We start from the raw sequence: 20,988 nt of genomic DNA, 5'->3' as shown, positions 1-20,988 counted from the left end.
CTTCAGGCATGCTTTTATTTTTTTATTTATTATTAGATTTATATCCCGCCCTTCCTCCCAGTAGGAGCCCAGGGCGGCAAACAAAAGCACTAAAAACACTGTAAAACACCTAAAAATAGACTTTAACATATAATAAAACAAAACATCTTTAAAAACATTTTTTTAAAAAAGCTTTAAAAACATCTTTTTTAAAAAAAGAAAAAGAAAGGTTTACAAACGTATTAGAAAGCAGTTCCAACACAAACTGAGATAAGGTCTCAACTTAAAAGGCTTGTTAAAAGAGGAAGCTCTTCAGTAGGCACTGAGAACATAATAGAGATGGCATCTGTCTAATATTTAAGGGTCAGGAATTCCAAAGCGTAGATGCCACTACACTAAAAGTCCATTTCCAATGTTGTGCAGAACGGACCTTTTGCAAAAGGCCCTCACCTGCAGAGCACAGTGATCGGCTGGGTATATAAGGGGTAAGGCAATCTTTCAGGTATCCTGGTCCCAAGCTGTATAGGGCTTTGTACACCAAAACTAGAATCTTGAACCTAGCCCAGTAGCTAATAGGTAGCCAGTGCAATTCTTTCAGTAGTGGGGTGACATGTTGTTGTTGTTGTTGTTGTCTTTATTTATACCCCACCATCCTAACAAAACTGGAACGCGTGGCGGCTTTCAGATAAAAAACACATATAATTAAAACATACAGAGTCTAGATTAAAATAAAATTAAACTAATTCCAATATTAAAACCATTCATATTTATAGCTAAATGAGAATCAAAAAACCAGTTTAAAAATGGAGGAATTAGGAATTAGCAATGCAGTTCCCGTCAAGCCCTATTGTTGGCGATACCCTGCCCCAGTGAGTAGTCTTACCACCTCATTTTGCACCAGCTGCAGCTTCCGGGCCAACCTCAAGGGTAGCCCCACATAGAGTGCATTAGAGTAATCCAGTCTGGGGGTTACCAGTGCATGGACAACAGTGGTCAGGCTATCCTGGTCCAGAAACAGTCATAGCTGTCTTACCAGCTGACGTTGGTAAAAGGCACTCCTAGCCACTGAGATCACCTGAGCCTCTACAGAAAAAGATGAATCCAGGAGCACACCCAGACTACAGACTTGCTCTTTCAGAGGGAGTACAACCCCATCCAAAGCAGGCAACTGACCAATCATCTGAACTCAGGAACCACTAACTCACAGTGACTTCATCTTGCTAGGATTCAGACTCGGTTTATTGGCCCTCATCCAGCCCACCACTGAGTCCAGGCACCAGTCCAGGGTGTGCATGGCCTCTCTTGATTCAGATGTTACGGAGAAATAGAGTTGGGGACTACTGACACCTCACCCCAAATTTCATGATGACCACTCCCAAGGGCTTCATATAGATGTTAAACAGCATGAGGGACAAGATGGTACTCTGTGGCACCCCACAGCACAACTGCCAGGGGACCAAAAGACAATCACCCAATGCTATTCTCTGAAAATGACCCTGGAGATAGGATCGGAACCACTGTAAAACAATGTCTCCCATACCCATTTCACCAAGTTGGCTCAGAAGGATACCATGGTCAATGGTATCAAAAGCGGCACAGAGATCAAGTAAGAATAACAGGGTCGCACTCCCCCTGTCCTTCTCCAGAAAAAGGTCATCCATCAGGGCAAGCAAGGCCAATTCAGTCCCATTGCCAGGCCTGAACCCAGACTGGGATGGGCCAAGATTTCATCCAAGAATACTTGCAATTGCTGTGCTACAACTGTGTCAATCACCTTCCCTAAGAAGGGGGTATTTGCGACCAAGCAGTAGTTGTCACAAACCAATGGGTCCAGGTTGGGCTTTCTCAGGAGCCGTCGGATCACCGCCTTTTTCAGGGCAGCTGGAACCACTCCCTCCCACACGGATGCATTGACCTGGATCCACTTGGTCAAACTCCCTTGGCAAGCATTAATAAGCCAAGAAGAGCAACGGTCGAGAAGACACGTTGCTGGCTGCATCGTCGCAAGAGCCTTGTCCATGTCATCAGGTCACAACAGCTGAAACTGTTCCCAAGAAGTTGCAGCAGACATTGCCCTGGACACCTCACTGGGAACTACAGTAGATGTGGATGAGGCGTCAAGATTGCTTCAGAGGCGAGCAACTTTACCCTCAAAGTTCCTTGCAAACAATTCACAGTGGGCCTCTGAAGGGTCTAAAACTCCATTTCCTGGAGTTAATGTCAACAGACCCCTGACAATGTGGAAAACCTCTGCTGGATGGCTACTTGAGGATGCAATGGTGGCAGAGAAGTGGGCCTTCTTTGCTGCCCTCACTGCCGCACAGTAGGCACGGTTATGATGTTTTACTTGTGCCCTATCAGCCTCACAGCAAGTCTTTTGCCACTTGTGCTCTATCCGACTTTCAGCATGGTGTGCTACTGGTGTACCAAGGTGCAAACCGGGGTCCACAATGCCAGAGAGGGCGCTCGGGGGCAACCGTGTCAAGAGCCCGACGTGTCCACAGAGTGACAAGGGCTTCAACAGGGTCACCCGCTCTCTCTACTGGGAACTTCCCCAGGGCATTCAAGAATCCTGTGGATTCCATTAGTCTACATGGGGCTTGGAGGAGAGTGATTATCTGGATCCATTTCAATCTCTCGTTAGGCCTGGTCATTGCACTGAAACCACCTTAGACATCCTGGCTGATGACATTTGTAGGGAGACAGATGGATGTAGTGCGGCATTGCTCATTCTCCTTGACCTCTTGGTGGCTTTCAATACCATTGACAATGCTATCCTTCTAGAGCAGTTCAGGGAGGTGGGGGTGGTGGGCCCTGAATTTCTACAACTACTTCCAAGGGCATTCCAAAATGTAGTTATGGGGAACCACTGTTCAGTGCCATGGGAGCTGTCCTGTGGTGTCCCGGATGACTCTATCTTGTCCCTCATGCTATTTATCATCTATCCAAAGCTGCTCAGAGCTGATAGCAAGAGATTTGGAATGAGGTGTCACCAATATACAGTTGACACCTTGCTCCATCTCTCTGTTCCATATGAATCAGGAGAGGCAATTGAAGTGGTAAACGGGTGCTTGGAGAAAGTGTTATGGCCCAATAAATTGAAGCTGAGTCCTGACAAGACAGACATTATCTATTTCAAGTTCTTGAGTCCATTTGATGGGGAGATGTGGGGCTATTCTGGAGGGTGTTGCAGTCCCCTGGAAGGAGCAGCTCCATACCTTGGGGGGTACTCATTGATCTAACATTGTCACTGGAGGCTTAGGTAGCCTCAGTGACTAGGAGTGCCTATTTCCAGCTATGGTTGATTCATCAGCTATGGCCCATTTTAGACCAAGATGACTTGGCCACTGAACACCCTGCTTCCAGAGTGGATTATTGCAATGCACTCTGCATGGGGCTGCCCTTCAAGACAACTCAAAAACTTTAGCTGGTCCAAAATGCAGCAGCTAGATTACTGGCTGGGGTTCCCTTTAGAATTCATATAATACTTGTTTTAAAATAGATGCATTGGTTGCCATTTTGTTTCAGGGCCCAATTTAAGGTGCTCACATTACTGTTTAAAACCCTAAATGACTTAGGCTCCAAATATCTGAAAGACCTCTTCCTTTCTTATAGACCATCTCAGATATTGACAGTGTCCTCAAAGTTTGGGGGGTGGCAACCTGGGAGAAGGCATTCTTTCTTGCAGCCCCTAAGCTATGGAATTCCTTCCCCACAGAGGTGTGTCTGGCATGTTAATTTTGTCATTTCCATTGTAAGTTGAAGACACCTTTTTCCCTGGTCTTGGACACCTGAGATATATGTAATTGTAGGACCCAGCCTTTTCTCTTGACCATAATTTGTAAACCCAGTTCAGCCAGGGTTTAGCCAGCTCAGCTGAGACTGGCATAAGTGAAGCCAAGCATAAATCCCCAAAAAGGGGCATTCTGGGGGTATGTCTGGGGTGTGTCAGGGGAGGGGTTGGGGCAAGGGGGCGTAGGCCACATCCAACTCATGTTTGGGGCAGTCCTACAGGTCCTAATTCAGGCAAGACTTCAGGCTTTTACTTTCTGGTCCCTGCATGCAGCTCCCAGCATTCAGCCAACCCAGAGGCTCCAAATGGCAATTGAGTGCAGTGGAACTTTACGCCAGCTTCTCTTGCGCCAGCACCATTTATGCCAGCTTCCTCTGAGTTGGATTGCTCTGCCCAGCTAGGCTGTGTTGTTGTTTTTTCTGGATCAGAGCCACAATGTCTGAGCTTTCTTTACTGATACTCCTTGCCTTTACACCTGTCTGCATCCTTTAGTGAAGTCTAAGTAATCATTAGCTTTCTCCTATTATAATATATAGTTCTTATCTAAAAAAATAAATAAAATTGCATGCTGCTTCTAAATATCCAGCGCTTCACAGTAGCACTGCATAATAACTTGCAGTATCACCTGAAACAGCATAAACATTTCACTGGAGGAAAAGCACCCCAAAAGGAAGTGTCAGTGTGAGTGCCTCCATTTTATATGCGGTGTGGGGACGGTGGATATGGAACAACTGTGGGTAATACAAAATATCATACACAGAACAAAAGAATAAAAAAGGACCTAACACAAAATTAACAAAACAGTCACAATTATTGGTGACAGTTTAAGGTGTACTGTGACATAAATTTTCATTATGATCCTTGCAAGGGAGGAGGAAGGTATAATTGTCAGTGCAGGCATAACCTTAATACATTATTTCTTGCCTTATATGACATGCCGTTATTCCCATGATAACCTTCCTGTTCTTTGAAGTTTGGAGACAGGCTTAGCATTATTTTAAAATATATATTATTGTACTACATTTGTCAACTGCAAACCATGTGTGGTTCTCTTTATTATATATATAGTTAAATCTGCAAGCTTTGTGCATATGCTGTATCAGAAAAGAAAACTGCAGAATGCATAGCACTGAAAAATGGTTTGACATTATTTCTGAATGAATTTATTTCTGTCATGATCTCTGCCTTTTCACTTTTTTCTCTGATCATCATATATGAGAGATTAGGCTGCTATGTAGTGTAATTAAAATAGTTGCTGCCCACTCCCTGCAAGCCTGTAGCTGGGGTTGAGGCAAATGGGGGTGCTGCCCCTGAAAAACTGTGCTGCCCCACCAGGATTTTTTGGGGAAATCTTTTTAATTTGTGACATGACAACCTCCATTTAAAGAATGAGAGCTTGTTTTAAGAACAGGAGCAAGAATAGGAACATCTGAAAAATTCAGTGAATAAGTCAGGAAGAGTGCACAACACATGCCTCATTTGGAAGAGCTCCCCAAAGTCTGCTCACTCAAGACTTTCCCTGACTGACTGTGGATTTTTCATTATCACAATCACCCTATAAATTATTTAAGTAATCCTGAAAAAACCAACCCTTGAAGAGTTAAATATTAGAACTTTGTATTATGGGCTAGTGTCAACTCCACTTTTCTTTGGTCTGCATTTCATTTTCATTTTCAGTTGTGCTGTCTACCCAGCCAGCAACATACAAACATGGTTTTTTGCCTGCAGTAAGAAGTAAGAGTTTGTTTATTCTGCAGTTATTATAATGAGTAGAGCAGGATTAGATGCTTATTGCTAAAGGGTGAAATAAAGAGATAACTTAAAGGGATCTGAAAAAATGGCTACCCTTTACTCTTTTAAAGCACTCACTATACTCAAAATCCTAGTGGCTATTTTTTCTTCTTTTTCTCAGTTACTTGATGGCAAAGGATGAAAACAGCCCTAGAGGAATAGAAATATTGTTGTGTACACTACAGTTAGCTAGCTGGCTTGCTGGACACCTAGGCTATAACTCAGGCCTAATTTCTGATTTTCCCAGTATGTGCACCTCAGCATGAGGCCTTTTCTGGGTTTCTGGATAGAAAAATCAACCCAGCAACCAGTTAAAAAAAATGCCAATTTCTTTCCACAATTTATTTCCAGTTGCTTAGTTCATCCTTTATATAGCAGCCAGTTAAAAAAAATTGCTTGATTGTCCAAAAGGAAGGAAAATCTAAAAGCCAGGAACAAGACTAGAAGGAGGGGTTCTCAAGGGGGAGTTAACAAACACACTCTATAATATTTTTTTCTCTCTGCCTGTCCTTAAACTTGCAATATATGGACAAGTTTGTTTTTAAAGTGGAATCTAAAACTGAGATGCTTAATGCATTCTCAGGAGCTCACTGTCTTTACCAAAGTAGTTCAGTTCATGAAGAATTGGAACACAGAGAGAGACCACAGGTGAAAGGAGACAGGCCAAGTTGAGCTTTTGAGTCTGGTATTCTTGGGGATCTCCCAAAAAAGGGTGGGACAATTCAACGTATTAAACTTCATTCATGTAAGTTAACACATTCTCTGGATGGAGGAGGAGTGAGGGGGAAGGCCACTGCTTTCCCCTTTCCCTGGCCCTCACGTCCTCTCCACTATTGCAGGGAGGGATTGGCTGGCACTATGCACCTCTCCCCCCCAAAATGCCCCACCTAGAAATGTGATTGCCCCACCTAACAAGGAAGGCTGGCTACAGGGCTGACTCCCTTACTGGAGCAATTTATAAGAGCCAGCCAGAATAACAGAGCACATACTTTTCATGACTTGCACAAAACTGCAGATTCAGTTCCTGGCATCTCCTGAAACTGACACAGTCCTAAAAATCTGTACTTGAAAGAATCCTGAGAATCAACCATACCTGATAGTGGTGCTGCAATATATAGGCATGATGAACTTTAGTTATATTACATGTGTCTCAGGTTTGTGTATTTGTGGACTGGGGTAAGGATCTGAGACAGACAAGTCCTCCTTTTGCATTTGCTTTACCCATTCTGGATACTGTAAGAACAAACCTATTGTTAAGAAATTACATGCAATACAGACTTTCTTAGGGAAAAAACTGTCTCTTCGTATGTAAGAATGTATTTTACAGGGATAGATCATTGCCTGCAAAATCTTTTAACATGGATGGCCCACACAGACTCTGTACATCTCTCATATATTTATGCAATAGGACTTCAGAAATAGAAATTGGCATAGGTGACCCTGAGAAAATGACAGCTGTGAAGAAGATGTTTAAATGCCAGCCCACAGAAGTGATGACCATCAGAACAGAGAATAGGGTTTTCTACCTTATTGGAACAGATTGGTAAGTTCACCATTGTTGTCAGGGGAATGGGTATACTTTCCAAACCTGTCGTTGTGATGGCAATTTAAAAACAATACAAGGTCCTCAAACTTGATCATAGCACATCCTCTACAAGTCAATAAAATCATCATCCCAGCCTTCACAGATTTTTCATGAAAAGGATTCCACTTATAAAGCTCATGGCATAGGTCTGAAAAGGCAGATGGGTTGGGGTGAAGGATATTTAAGCCTCTACTGCAGCTTAAAAAATAAACATCGGCTTCCCTACTTGGCACTTCTGTTCTGGCCCAATTGAGGCACTTATAAGAAAGTGTGTGTGTGTGTGTGTGTGTGTGTGTGTGTGTGTGTGTGTGTGTGTCCTTTCTGAGAGATCCCTGTCCCATAGTTAAAGAAACGCTGCTCTAGATGTAGAGGAAGTTCAGTACCACAAGGGGAAATGAGGTAATGTTAGTTGAGACATGACTTCTTTTGACATGACTCTTGGGACAGAGGTTGACATAGATTCAGCATACCTAACATTTATGGCATCTTCTTCTCTTGTTTATAATGGGTGAGGGAAATCAGTGCAACTTACAAAAGAGACAATGCAAATTCTGTTAGGCACTTTTACTGAAAACTCTCCTCCCATTTTTCCGGGAATTCAACACCGTCAGTTTGACACTGAAATAAAACCAGTCTGACCACAAAGAAAACAAATACCCTTTGTTTGGTGTTTTCTGTAACAACAAATAAAGTGCCAATTTCCTTAAGACCAGCTCAGAGTTCATCTGCACATTTTGCAAGCCTGCCACTTTGCCAAAATGAACCTTGCCATGTGGCCAACACTCCTCCTCTCCACATACAAGGATCTCAAAGCAATGACAACTCAGTTAGCTGTCCTAACCTCTTCTACCTGCTGCAAATGATGTCTCTCCTCATTTCTGCTTCTGCCTGGCTTTTCCTCCAACAGTTTACCTGCTGCAGAAGGGGCCCGTTTTACTTGGTTCCTTTCCTGCCACCAACCTACAGCCACCCATTAACAACCACTAACTGAAAAAGGGAGGGTGTGTGGCTGGTGGTCAGAAAAATAGGGTGGGGGGGCAAACCTCAAATAACACACTGCAACTACCACAACAGTGTTGTCCTTCAGGTCATCAGTCTAGACAGAAACATTGAAATGCCTTACTCAGAAGTAAGCCCTATTGAATTCAGTGGGGCTAATTCCCAGGTAAGTGGGTTAGGATTACAGTCAAATATATTTTTAATTGGTGAGTATTGAGAAGAGCTAAGGTTCTTTAGTTTAGGATGTGAATTTTTGTATAATCATGGAATACACATATGCCTGGTTATGTGGTGACGGAAAAGGGGTAGGGAATTTTAAACCAGGGCTGGCTACACTTTGCCCCTTCATATGTTGATGGTCATCAACTCCCATCATGCCTGACTGTTGGCCATGCTGACTGAGGCTGGTAAGAGTTAAAGTCCAACACCACCTGGAACCACCCATGCTTTAAATGTTTCCTGGAGAGACCGAAAAATATTGTTTTATGCCACGGATGAGGAATATTAGGGCCAAGGGCCAAATGCGGAACTCCAGACCTGTATATCTAGCCCTCAGACTCTCCCCAGGCCATGCTCCCTCACTAGCCCTGCTTCATACCCTGCTCAAGTGCTTTTGCCTGTTTTTGAACTGTTATAAATCTTCTTGCTTGCCTAGATGGAGAGAAGTAGTGGAAAAGGTGTGGAAGACTCTGGCTTTTGCATAGCTCAGCTGTAGCCTACTGTAGAAATGTAAGAGTCACATTCATGGCCTGTCCACTTTTGCCTCACCACAGGCATGTGGCCCTAGGAAGTTTTCCCATGAAAAAAATTCAGCCATTGGGCAGAAAAATGTTTCCCTGCTTTTATGTCCTTGGGATATGGGGAGAGGAATCTCTTTGAAGGTTCTTGAGTACCTTGAAGATGCTGCTCTTGGTTTTGATTTTGGTTTTTGAAAAAAAGCTTGACAAACTTTGCAGAAGACCACAACCTCACTCCTAAAATTTGGTTTCTGTGTCTGTCTCCTTAAAATGTAATTTCAAACTCTAGCAAGGAAATTGAGGAATGGGCCACCTTTCTATTTTCTGCTTGCAGAGACACAAAGGTAAACAAATGCTGTGCTACTTTAATTATTATTTTGATTATCAAATGCAATAAATAAATAAATGCCAGCAATTAGCATGATTAAAATACTGTGTTCATTTGTAGTACTAGTACTCAGTTTCTTTTTCTAAAGTGTAACTTACAACATGGAGGGAAGTTTTAGGAATGAACTTGTGCCTTCTTTGGCAATTGCCACCCTAGGGATGATTCATCGCTCATTTTGGGAATGTACATTTTTCACACATTCTTAGAAAACATACTTGTAAGAATGTTAATTCATACTTTGCCATTGATGAAAGTAATTACAGAAGTATTATCTGCAAACAAATAGCAAGAGAGACCTACAGATATAGATACTGTGATAGCAAGGAGAGAAAGCATAACATGGGCTCTCGGTTTATCTAGGTTGCATGCTTGTGTTACTGGTGTGTATTGCAGTATCATTTAAATCAATTTATTAAGAGTATAAATCGGGGGCAGTTTTTTCCACACATATTCAATTTTCTTCAACTGCATATATCAGCCTTTCCCAGCCAGTGTGCCTCCAGATGTTGTTGGACCACAACTCCCATCAGCCTCAGCCAGCATTGCCAATGGTCAGGAAAGATGGGAATTGTGGTCCAACAACATCTGGAGGCACACTGGTTGGGAAAGGCTGGCATATATTCTGTGAGCAAGGTTTTTTCATTAACCTCCTTAAAATGAATAACAAGATGTCTAAAGCTTGAGCTAGAGTTCATCCATAACGTAATTGCCATATAAAATATGGCATTGGATGACCCACTGCTAGGCCAGTTTTGGTCAGCAGAAGGTCTTGTTTGCTTGATTGCCTACCTACACCAAGGAAGCATTGCTGTGGGGAACCTGTGACACCCTCCCCCCAATGTTGTCGGACTCCAGCTCCCATCAGCCCCAGCAAGCATGGCCAATGGTCAAAGATGATGGGAATTATAGTCCAGCAACATCTGGAAGACCACAGATTCCCCACTCACAATCTATCAGAATTCAGCTTGCAGATACAGAATTTTTACTGGCAAAGACTTAAGAGCGATAAATAACTGCTGTTTCATTCTGCAACTAAATTCAGCCATGAAACATCAATTGCCATTTTCAAACAGTGCGTGTGAGTTATCATCATATTTCCCTAAATTGTGAGGAAAGCTAAGGTCAGCCAAAACACCTTAAGTGGGAATAACTAAAACACACACACAAATACACATCTACCCCATCATTCTAGAAGAGAACCATCTGCACATTTGGCGCCAATGTAAATGTTTACTAAATATGCAGCTAAATACCTACTTTTTCAGGCATGGGAGCAGGCAAGTGTGTGGAAAGAGGGAAGGCTTATCTCATTCTCCCAGCATGATTGGAATGGAGATCAGCCCTCCACAAACCTAAGAGACTTAGGGAAGAACGTTCCCATGGGAAGTTGGGTGGTCTCCTTTACAGTCTTGGTAGGGAGGGGATAAGCTTTTGTTTTATTTCAACAAATAGAGTATTTCTTTTTATTATAACAGTTAAGGTTGTAAGTATGTGAAACTACCAAAAGATGACTCTGTTGCTTCATTTCTTGAAACAGAAACTGGAAATGAGAAGTCGGCCAAAATCTTCACCAGCTTGTCTTGATGAATTAGGGGCTGCTGCTATCATGAAGAAGGACATGCAACCTTGCAATGAATATGAAGTGAGTGTTATATATTTTCTGTTTTATGATTCATGTCTGATTCTTTGTAGAGCCAGTTAATTAACAGTAGAAGTGGGCCTTGCAAGAAAATGTTGCAGCATGGAAAGTTCATGGAGCCAGACAGACAGCCATGCCCTCATCTAGGATACTCCATTCTATTCCTCCTCCCCAACGTCCCAACCCCCCTCAGTCATCATATTTGCATGAATGGAATGCCCCAAAATGGATATGTTTATCCTAAAGGGAATATACAGTCAGGTCCTATGCTTAAGAAGATGCCATGCTCCACAAGTTTTAGGGCAAATCCCATCCACCACCTGAGCTTGATCCATGGGAGATGATTGTATGTGTCCCAAAAAGGTGGTGACATTGCTTCCATAGCAGACTCCCTGATAAAATTATATGTCTGTACACAGCCTAAGTGTGCCATTGACTCATTAGTCTTATTTAGGCATTATTGCCATAACTCACAGAAAGAGAAGTAGGGCTGTCTTCACAATATCTTCCCACATGCCGGGCCCAATCCCAACTTTCCTATGTTGAGCTGAAAAAGGCTTCAAAACATGTTTGACTGCAAAGGCTTAGAGTCCTCCATGCAAATGGGAACCCCCAGCCCAGTCGGCAGAGTTTCCATTAGGGTAGATGTGCTTAGAAACTTCCTGCAGACCATCCTGCTCAGTGTAAGAAGGTTGAGGTGGAGCATCCAGGGCCTGTACAAGGAGATACACTGGGGATAGGACTAGTATACACACCACCTTTTTGTCTTGTCCTTCAGTTTAGGCACAGATTTGTTTAAGGGCACCTCCAGACTGTCAGTATTTTCTGGAAGGGATTCAAGAGCATACCACAGACTTTAGATTTGTGCAAGTAAAGTAGCTGAAAGTGCTCTGTTGCCCTAGCACAACAAATTTGCTTTAAAAAAGAAGCAGATGTTTTGCACTTACGAAAGTGAGGAAGAGATGCATTGAAAAGTGTGGGATGAATGAATTATTAATGGGAAGGCATATGAACACCAAGCAAAAAAATCAGATTAATCCAGAATTAATGCTCATTCTTATATACCTTCACCTCAAACACATCAGAATGAATGCACAATACAATACAATACAGACCGGATAGAATGTAACTAATGTGTAAGCTTTGTGCAAACAAATCAGCATGACTGCTCAATAAATAAGGTTGTCTGGAGGAGCCCTACAAAAATGAAAATACTGTTCCATCTCCTCCACATGTGTAACAGTTTTAAAGCTAAACTACAACTCAAGTACCACGTTTTGCTTAAGAGTGCTCCTTCAGCAGAAAGAGCACGGCTAATTTCCAGTGAGCACTTTTAATGTATCACCCTGAAATAAAGATATGCTTAATTTTGTTCTGTTGTAATTTGTTGGGCTGCAGGATATAGGAGCATCTACAGTGAAGAAGAGGCCATCTTCAGATCCTACTCTGCAGGAAACCGCCAAAGAAATCCCTGTTTATGAGTCACCAGCAATAGTACGCCTAGTGAGTATAGAAAGTGGGACTGGATAAACTGTCTGGATAATTTGAAACAACCACTGCATCACTTGCATACATTGTATAATAGAGAAAGTTGCATGAATCGTGGCTCAGTTAGTTTCCCCAAAATTTGATTTGCTATTACTAGTGACCTTGTTTTTAGTGAAATGCAATCATGTCATTTCTTCTTTTTCTGAACCTTTCTTTTCACACACATTTGCCTCACCTCATCCTGGGCTTCCACACATTTGCTACAATATCTCCATAGCAAAATTGTGCCTAGCATCTTATGTCCATGTGTCTGGTAACATGCAATTTATCTTATAATTCCACCACACATTGACTTTACACAGCTTATTAAATGTATGCATAGCCCTTGTGACTGCAGGTTATTATGACACATCTCAACCTTGTTATGTCCCTCCTAATGGTTTCACTTCTGATCTTCTTCTGGGGGAGCAGGTATTGTTGCTGGGGCTTTTGCACCTTATCCATTTTGACCCTTCTCAGAGCATGATGAGCAAAGAATAATGACACTATAAAAATATTTGTACTTTTATTTCAGAGATGCCTGACAAATCAACAGTCAAAAGAAAAGTCTAAAATAGAAGAATACTATGCATCTCCAAGCAATATTCTAGCCCAGGTAACCTAGACAGCACAACTTTCTCTGTTCTATACGATGATTTAATGTTTATATCACTTTTTAATGTGCAGAATCCTTTACAATCCTTTATATTGGGTATAGATTTGTTTTATCTTGGTTTAGTCTCACACCACCATTTAAACCTGTATCATATTGAGTCAGAATATTAGTTCACATAGTCCAGTACTATGAATTCTAGCAGCAACTTTCAAGAGTCTCATGCAGAGGTCTTTCTCAGCTCTTGTACCTGAGATCATTTGTAATTGGAGCCACTGGGGATTTACTTGGGAATGTCAGTGTGCAAAAAATCAGTGGCCTGTGTGGTAGAGACTCACCTGTGGGTTAGAGACTTTCCTAAAGCTACCAAATATTTCATGACTGATTAGGGTCTTTTGCCTCTAATCTAAACCAATCCTCTCTTCGTTGCCTCTAAATCAACCCACTGTCTACTCCAAGAGTTTCAGTTGCTCCAGTGCTCAGGATTTCTACAGAAATTAAATGCATGCATTTTGGTGAAATTGAGCCTTTCATTAGTATAAAGTAGTAAGAGTTATCTCATTTTTCTTTAGTGAGATACTAGTTTTATTGAGACAGATTGGACCAGTGCATATTATTGGGTTCAATAAGAGGACTGAGAGCACCAATTTTAATAGAACCAGGATTTTGTATCTTTTGTGCATTTGCATATGTTGAAATATGTTGTATATGGTTTTTACTTTCAAAGCTGGATAATATTCTTGATGAATATAGCACCTCGAAAGAGACTACTAACCCAGATGATGAAAAAGCTGATGACAATAAAGAATACATGACCATGAAAGACGTGTAAGTACTCTGGCATGACGTGGTTTGTTCCTAAAATAATCTGGAGCAGTCATTTCTGGATTTCTTTTGCAAAAGTTTTGCTAAACCAGGGAAACTGTGACCCTCCAGATGTTGCTGGACTCCAAATCCCATTAGTCCCAGCCAGCACAGCCAATGGTCACAGGGTGATGGGAGTTGTAGTCCAGCAATACATGGAGGGCCAAAGGTTCCCCATCCCTGTGCTAGATCATCAGCAGTTCATCTTTACTGTACTGAGAACTTTTTAGTTCAGGGCACAGACAGAAAAACTGTGAACAACCTTTCATACGTCTGAAACGGTTGGTTCTAGCCTGTAGAGTAGGAATGGGAAACATGGGGTCCTCTAGATGTTATTGGACTACAAGTCCCATCATTCCTGGTCATTGGCCAGTTACTGTAAACTGCCCAGAGAGCTTCGGCTATGGGGCGGTAAATGAATGAATGAATGGCCATGCTGGCTGGGGTTGATTTGGAGTTGGAGTCCAATAACATCTGGAGGGCAACAGGTTCCCCAGCCCCACTTTAGAGTTTATGCCAGAATAAATGTGTTTGTCTTTAAGTAGCCCTAGGACTTCCTTTGGTTCTTACTGCTATAACAGCCTAACACAACTATCTCTGTGGAATTCTTTACTGCACTGTTTTCCACCACTTAGCTATCATCTAACCTTTACCAACCTGGTGCCCTTCAGATATTTTAGATTACAACTCCTATCAGACCAAGCCAGCATGTCCATGGGAATGGAAAAGGTAAAGGTGTCCCCACACTTATAGTGCGAGCTGTTTCTGACTCTTAGGGTGACATCTTGCGTTGTTTACAAGGCAGACCATATATATGGGGTGGGATTGCCAGTTCCTTTCCCAGCCTTTCTTTACCCCCCAGCGTATGCCGGGTACTCATTTTACCGACCACAAATGGATGGAAGGCTGAGTGGACCTCGACCCCTTTTACCGGAGATTTGACTTCCTCCTTCCGTTGGAATCGAACTCTGGCCGTGAGCAGAGCTTCGGCTGCGTTATCGCCGCTTACCACTCTGCACCATGGGGATGGTAGTTGAAGTCAAAACACCTGGAGGGCATTGGGCTGGCGAACGCTAATCTAACCCGTCATCAGTACCCATTCATCAATCTCTGAGCTTTATCTTATTTTCTACCTTCTGAGGATCTCTTCTCAGAAGCATCTCAACCTGTATAAACTACTGTGTTTTTTAGCCAGTCTGTGCCAATTTCCAACCCCATCAGCTCTGACAAGGCTGTCATGTACATGCCAATAGCAGTCACAAAATTCAATTTGGATCAGCTTTTGGTATGCTACTACAGCTGCTGAAAGAGTGGTATTTTGCCAATGCTGCTTCTGCTTCCCAACCCTGAAAAAGGGCAGAATACAGAAGCTGGGTAAATACAAAATGTATTTAAATCCTTCAAGACAAGAAATCGGCTTGATATACCCATGAATCATGTCAGTCAGGCCAGTGAGTGAGATACCAAACTGCTTTTTTTTTAGTTGAACCAGTAAGCTGAATTCATTGTGGATTGTATGGGTTCCATTGCCGTTTAAATTCAACAGTGATTCAAATAATGGTTAAGGTTCTATTCCAGGGTTGTTTTGTTGGGGAAGTGGGGGAGAGAGTAGTTCAGTCTAACTTTCCATTCGGATTTGGTTTAACACCCCACTGTTAGACATCAGTTGTGCCTTATGTCTTGGCGGATTCCTAAGATTTTGTAGGAACCCAACCCATTTGGACTCAATAGCCTGCTCTAGTGCTGCTCTAGTCCGTTTTAAGCAATGTGGAGTTGCAATGGCAAGTCCTGTCATGGCTGACTGGTTTGGACCAGCATAAGCTGAGTCATCTTGTGCCATTTAGATTAGAAACACTCTAGCAAGAATTCTGCCTCTGAAACTAGAATGAGCTGGATGTTCCTAAGGATTGTTAAATCTTTTCTGGGCAGTGACTGAGGTCAGATTGTCCTTCCCCTCATTGAGTAGCTACAGGACAAACAAACTCACAAGAATTCTATGCAGACTGTGTACAATCAATATGTTGATGGGGTAGGTAGTACAGGCATCATGCCTGATGGCTCCGCCCTGATCTCCCAGCCTTGATAGTATCATATGTACAGAGCAGAGCTTGGAAACGTTACTTTTTTGAACTACAACTCCCATCAGCCCAATCCAGTGGCCATACTGGCTAGGGCTGATGGGAACTGTAGTTCAAAAAAGTAACTTTTAGAAGCTCTGGTACAGAGCCTACACTTGTAAAAGCTGTGAAGTGGATAGACTTCCTTTACTGTGCACTTTTGCAAAATATGGGTCTCATGTCATGACAAAGGGATAGATCTACTGAAACCACTAGGAGCTAAGTTAGTCAGGACCAACTTAATTTACTTGATTTCATTGGGTCTACTCTAACCATGACTAAGGGAGCAATCCTAACTCCTGGACAGGAACAACAGGGTTGAATGGAGTAGTGGAGGCCCCTCTGCAACTGAAGCCTTGCTGCTTGTGCCAGCTAGGGCAGATGAGGCAATGTAAATGAAGTTTTCACTGTGCCATCTCAAGGCAGAGCAGAGAGACCCAAATCAAGCCCATTACCAGGAGCTGAAGTGGCTTAGGATCCAGTGGATCTTTGGCTGGGCCAGCTCTGCCCTTTCCCTACCCCAAAATTCTCAATTTCAGGGGTTTATGCTGGTTATTACTTTTGGAGATACTGCTGGCAATAGGTACTGTTTGCCAATGTTTTCAGTAGGCATAGTGAGGACCTCTGTGGTGGTGGTAGCCACTCACTGGCAGAAGCCAGCCGAATTCAGTGGAGGGACACCAACACCAAATCCTAACGTCCTCCAACATGGCAGATCGGGATTAGGATTTCTCTGCCCTTCTGGATCCATACCAAAGGCTGTTCATGTACAACTTGCATGTGCATTGGCTTTCTGCGCAAAGTATAGTCAATGCTTGCAAGTCAACCAGTGCGGGACTTGCCACTACAATCCTGTTTCTCTTTCCCCTGCCCCCTCTCCATCCACGCATTGGTTGTGCAGCTTCAGTCATCTACCCAGGACTAAGGTTTTTATTGACGTGGCTTATGAATTTCCTTTTAAAGGTGATATAATTTATTCATTAGAGTTGCAGGAGTAGCCAGTAAAGCAAAAATTCAACCTACATGTACAAACAATGAATTGCTGACCCTTTCCAAAAGCCAGGAACATAGCATGAATCCATTGGTGGCGGAGAACAAGCCATTGAAACCAACACCACTACCAAGAAGTTTCAAACTAGAAAAAACACCAAAGCCATCCTTTCTGTCTGTGGTTCAGTTGTCCATTATTCTCAGGTAGGTATATTTTGGATTTGATTCCGAAGAATAGGAATAATTAGATTCATTTGCATAATTTACATTTACAAAATATGGGTTGTATCGTGTTGTCTTAGAGTTAGGGATACAAAAATGCATTGTATTAGGATAAATTGCTTGCAAAAATGTGTACATTAGCCAAACCTATATACAAAAATACAGAAATTTGCACTGAAATGCTGAAGAATTTTCATGAGAATTTTTTTTTAAAAGAATCACAAATTACTGCAAAAATGTGGAAAGCCGAATTAAAGATTGGAAAAATGAAAAACTGAGAGAACCAAAATTGACAGATCAGTCCATCCCTACTCAGAGTACACCCACGGAAAATAATGTACCTAAGTTAATTATGTCTATTAACTTCAATAGGTCTACCCTGAGTAGGATTAGCACTGAATACTACCCTATATTGCTAATTATTTCTGCATTTATCACAAACTCCCTGAAAACAAAAGAAAAGCATTTGTATTTAAATCAGTTTTTCAGTGTCCTGATTTGTATGTGATACAATCAGTTCAACAGTTAACAAGACTTTGTAGTTAGTACTTTGCTCCATCATGTGAACCAGGAAGAATATTTACCTTTTATCTCCCCACCATCTGAGCCCATTGAATTCACTAAAGCGTATACCTGGCTTTGTTCCATTGTTCCATGTAGTTTGCAAAGGTGCAGGGGAAATGAATTATTACAGTTCTTGCTTCTCAATAGTTTTATTCTGTTAGGAAATGAGCCTTTTTTACACACTGCTTTACAAACATGTTATGAACTTCAAAAAGTACCTTCAGTCTGAGTTAAATACAGTTTGAGCTAAAGCAAATAATAGGCCATATATCAAAGCTGATCATGATTTGTAGTGGTTGACTGCTATTAGTGGTGTGCAAGGCACGGGGCAGTTGAGTTGAGCGAGTCCATAAACAACAAGAAACAGCACGTGGGTGGGAAATGGCCACATCTATATTGATTATACCACAGTGGGGTTTCGCATGGCATGGGGCAAGAATCCAACCATTGGGCAGCCCACCTGCTCACTCAGTGCTCCTCCCAGCCCATCTGAGTTACCAGTAGGAGTTGCCAGACAGCGGGGGAATGTTCTCACATTGGTGTGGACCCCACCAGTCTGGGAGTGAGACACGCCATCTGCCCTTCCCTCAACTTTGAGCTAGGGCTGGGGGGCTTCCCTGTCAGTCCAGGATCCCTTTTGGAGATCTTCTCAATCTATGGATCCTGCCCAGTGCTCTTCCTTGCCAAGTTGTGACAGGTGTATACCTGAAGAACTGGGTAAAATTCCTTGCCAGTCCAGAGAAATAGCAACCAATGCTAGTACACAGCAAGATGTAATTAACTGAGGGAGGTTAGGTGGGTCCATTGGAAGCAGCAGGAAGCAAAAGGCGGCTGCCACAGCTGGGAAAGACCTTTTAAAAGCTTCCCTGGGAGCCAGTCAGGTGTACTGACTGGTTCTAAGGCAGGAACCCAGGCCGCATCAGTGCCAACCACCTGTGACTCCTGCTGACTTCCTCTCTTTGCCACGCCAGGTGCACAACGTCATCTAACACAAAGGGGGCAGCGAAATTATTTTACTTGTACTAGATTGATTCCTCATCTCTTATTTGTGGGTGATAGCATCAAGGTTATGGTAATGACGCAAAGACCCAACAGGTCCTTTCACGTAGATGCTGGGGCCTATGCTGTCTAGCCCCATCATTGCTGGATGGCTCTTGTTTGCTGCCATGATTTCCAACTGCAGATATATACCCCTTCCCCGTACTATATACCTTTTCAGGCCCAGGGCTAATGCATACCTATGCCACCTTGAATCTTGAAAAGGCAGCATGTAAGTGTTTTAAATAACTATATATCAGTACCCTCTAGGGTTTCAGACAGCAGATATTCCCAGCCCTATCTGGAGATGCTGGGTTTCAAACATGGACCTTTGGCATGCAAAGCAGATGTTCTACCACTGAGCTACAGCCCTTCCCGTGCATAGTACACTATGAATCTACAGTATATTTTAGCTACATCAGAACAAGCCACTGCTTCTCTATTTTCTCCAATTTAGGAAAGCAACATTACTAGTACAACTTGCAGTGGCACCTTTCTAGTTTATTAGCCACATGTTTTGGATTTCAGAATACACCCTTCCCTCTTTTCAGTAAAATCACAGATGAAAGCAAACTGGAAGAGGTGGATATTCTTCTTCCCCGGGATGATTTCACCGATTGTCTGACACTTACAGAAGCAGTTGGACATATCTGGTAAGGCCTCTTATTTTCATATTGGTTTGTACCTCCAGCTCTAAAAAGCATGCAGTCAGTTGAAGTAAAAAATGTTGGTCAGTTCCAACAAAGTCATCTCACTGCTGATCATATTTTCATAAGACACAGCTCTAGTTAATTTGTGGTTGGTTAATTATTTGACCCGAAAGAAGAGCCCTGCTGGATCAGACCAAAGGCCAGTCTAGCCCAGCATTCTCTTCCTACAGTGGCCAACCGGGGACTACGGGGAACCTGCAAGCAGGACATGAGCACAACAACACTCTCACTTCTTGTGATCTCCACAACTGGTATTTAGAAGCATATAATTTGATTAACTGATTGATTGATTGATTGATTGATTGATTGATTGATTGAATGAATGAATGAATGAATGAATGAATTTATTGTTACGGTCGATAGACCTCTCAAACATTAGACAATACAATACAGTACTATACATATAAAATTTAGTCGGGTAATACCAAACAATCTGATATTGAGCCCTGTCAATAAAATAGTTAAAACCGTTAACATCTATTGATAAATTATGTTGCCTTTGGGTTGATTTTAATCGTTTTCCTATAATGAATGGCAGCTGCGGTATATTTAGCAACTGCAAAGGTCACATCCGATAGATGGTCACCTAATAGATAATCTAAGTAGAATGATTGGGTTCTACCTGGAAAAGGTGATAAAATAGGTAGGATTAGTTTGTTTCTTAGGTCACAATAGTAGGGGCAGCGGAGAAGGACATGCTCATTAGATTCTACTTCACCCTCAGCACATGGACAGAGTCGTTCGGAGTATGGGATTTTATTATATCTGCCATAAAGGACAGCAGAAGGTAATATATTTAGCCTCATTAACGTAAAGGCTCTACGGTAATTAGGAAGTTCCAAGGTTGAAAGATAGGACATTAAGGTACAGAACTTGGGATTGTGTATTTGGTTCCTGACAAGTAGTAAATGATGTTGGAAATCAATATCCCTAAGCCGTTTTATAACTAATTTACGAGCAGATTCAAAGCCCAGTTGTAAAATATAGGATAAAGATAGACCTAAACTTGATATTTTATCAAGAATCAGTTTTTCCCAAGGAGAGTGATAATTATCTATAAGGACATGTGGAGCCAGCCCAATGGGGTTAAAAATCAGTTTCAACCATAGTAGTATTCTCAGCTTCCAAACACATGATTCAATAGATTGGAGTCCACATTCTAATCGCAGAATATGGTTAGGGACACATGTGGGCACTCCTAATATAGATCTTAAGAAGGAATTTTGGATAGTTTCCAGCTTTGCATAGTTCGTGAAAGTGCTAATTTGAGTGCCGTATAGAAGTTGGGGAATGATTTTAGTAACAAAGATTTTTCTGGCTGGGGAGACAAGTTGACCCCCTTTAGTATGGAAAAAGGATAATAGGGTCTTTGTTGTACGCCTAGCGTTTAACAGACTGGAGGTAATATGCTGTTGTTGAGAGCCAGATGATT

At 42.2% G+C, this 20,988-nt stretch overlaps 1 protein-coding gene across 3 annotated transcripts in view; it reads left to right on the top strand.

The window, feature by feature from the left end:
• PLEKHS1 (pleckstrin homology domain containing S1) overlaps positions 1-20,988 on the top strand; it is a 60,196-nt gene that overhangs the window by 27,192 nt on the left and 12,016 nt on the right. For all 3 annotated transcript variants that reach the window (XM_061634385.1, XM_061634386.1, XM_061634387.1), the window contains 8 exons: positions 6,972-7,106; positions 9,174-9,228; positions 10,810-10,914; positions 12,310-12,414; positions 12,974-13,054; positions 13,779-13,879; positions 17,092-17,226; positions 19,398-19,499. In XM_061634385.1, the coding sequence (XP_061490369.1) occupies positions 6,972-7,106; positions 9,174-9,228; positions 10,810-10,914; positions 12,310-12,414; positions 12,974-13,054; positions 13,779-13,879; positions 17,092-17,226; positions 19,398-19,499 (819 nt within the window). The remainder of the gene's footprint in view (positions 1-6,971; positions 7,107-9,173; positions 9,229-10,809; positions 10,915-12,309; positions 12,415-12,973; positions 13,055-13,778; positions 13,880-17,091; positions 17,227-19,397; positions 19,500-20,988) is intronic.

The sequence above is a fragment of the Rhineura floridana genome, chromosome 7 (genome assembly GCF_030035675.1).
Source record: "Rhineura floridana isolate rRhiFlo1 chromosome 7, rRhiFlo1.hap2, whole genome shotgun sequence".
Taxonomy (NCBI): Eukaryota; Metazoa; Chordata; class Lepidosauria; order Squamata; family Rhineuridae; genus Rhineura; species Rhineura floridana.
Note: the sequence above shows the minus strand (reverse complement) of the source record. Positions and strands in the feature narration are given on the sequence as shown.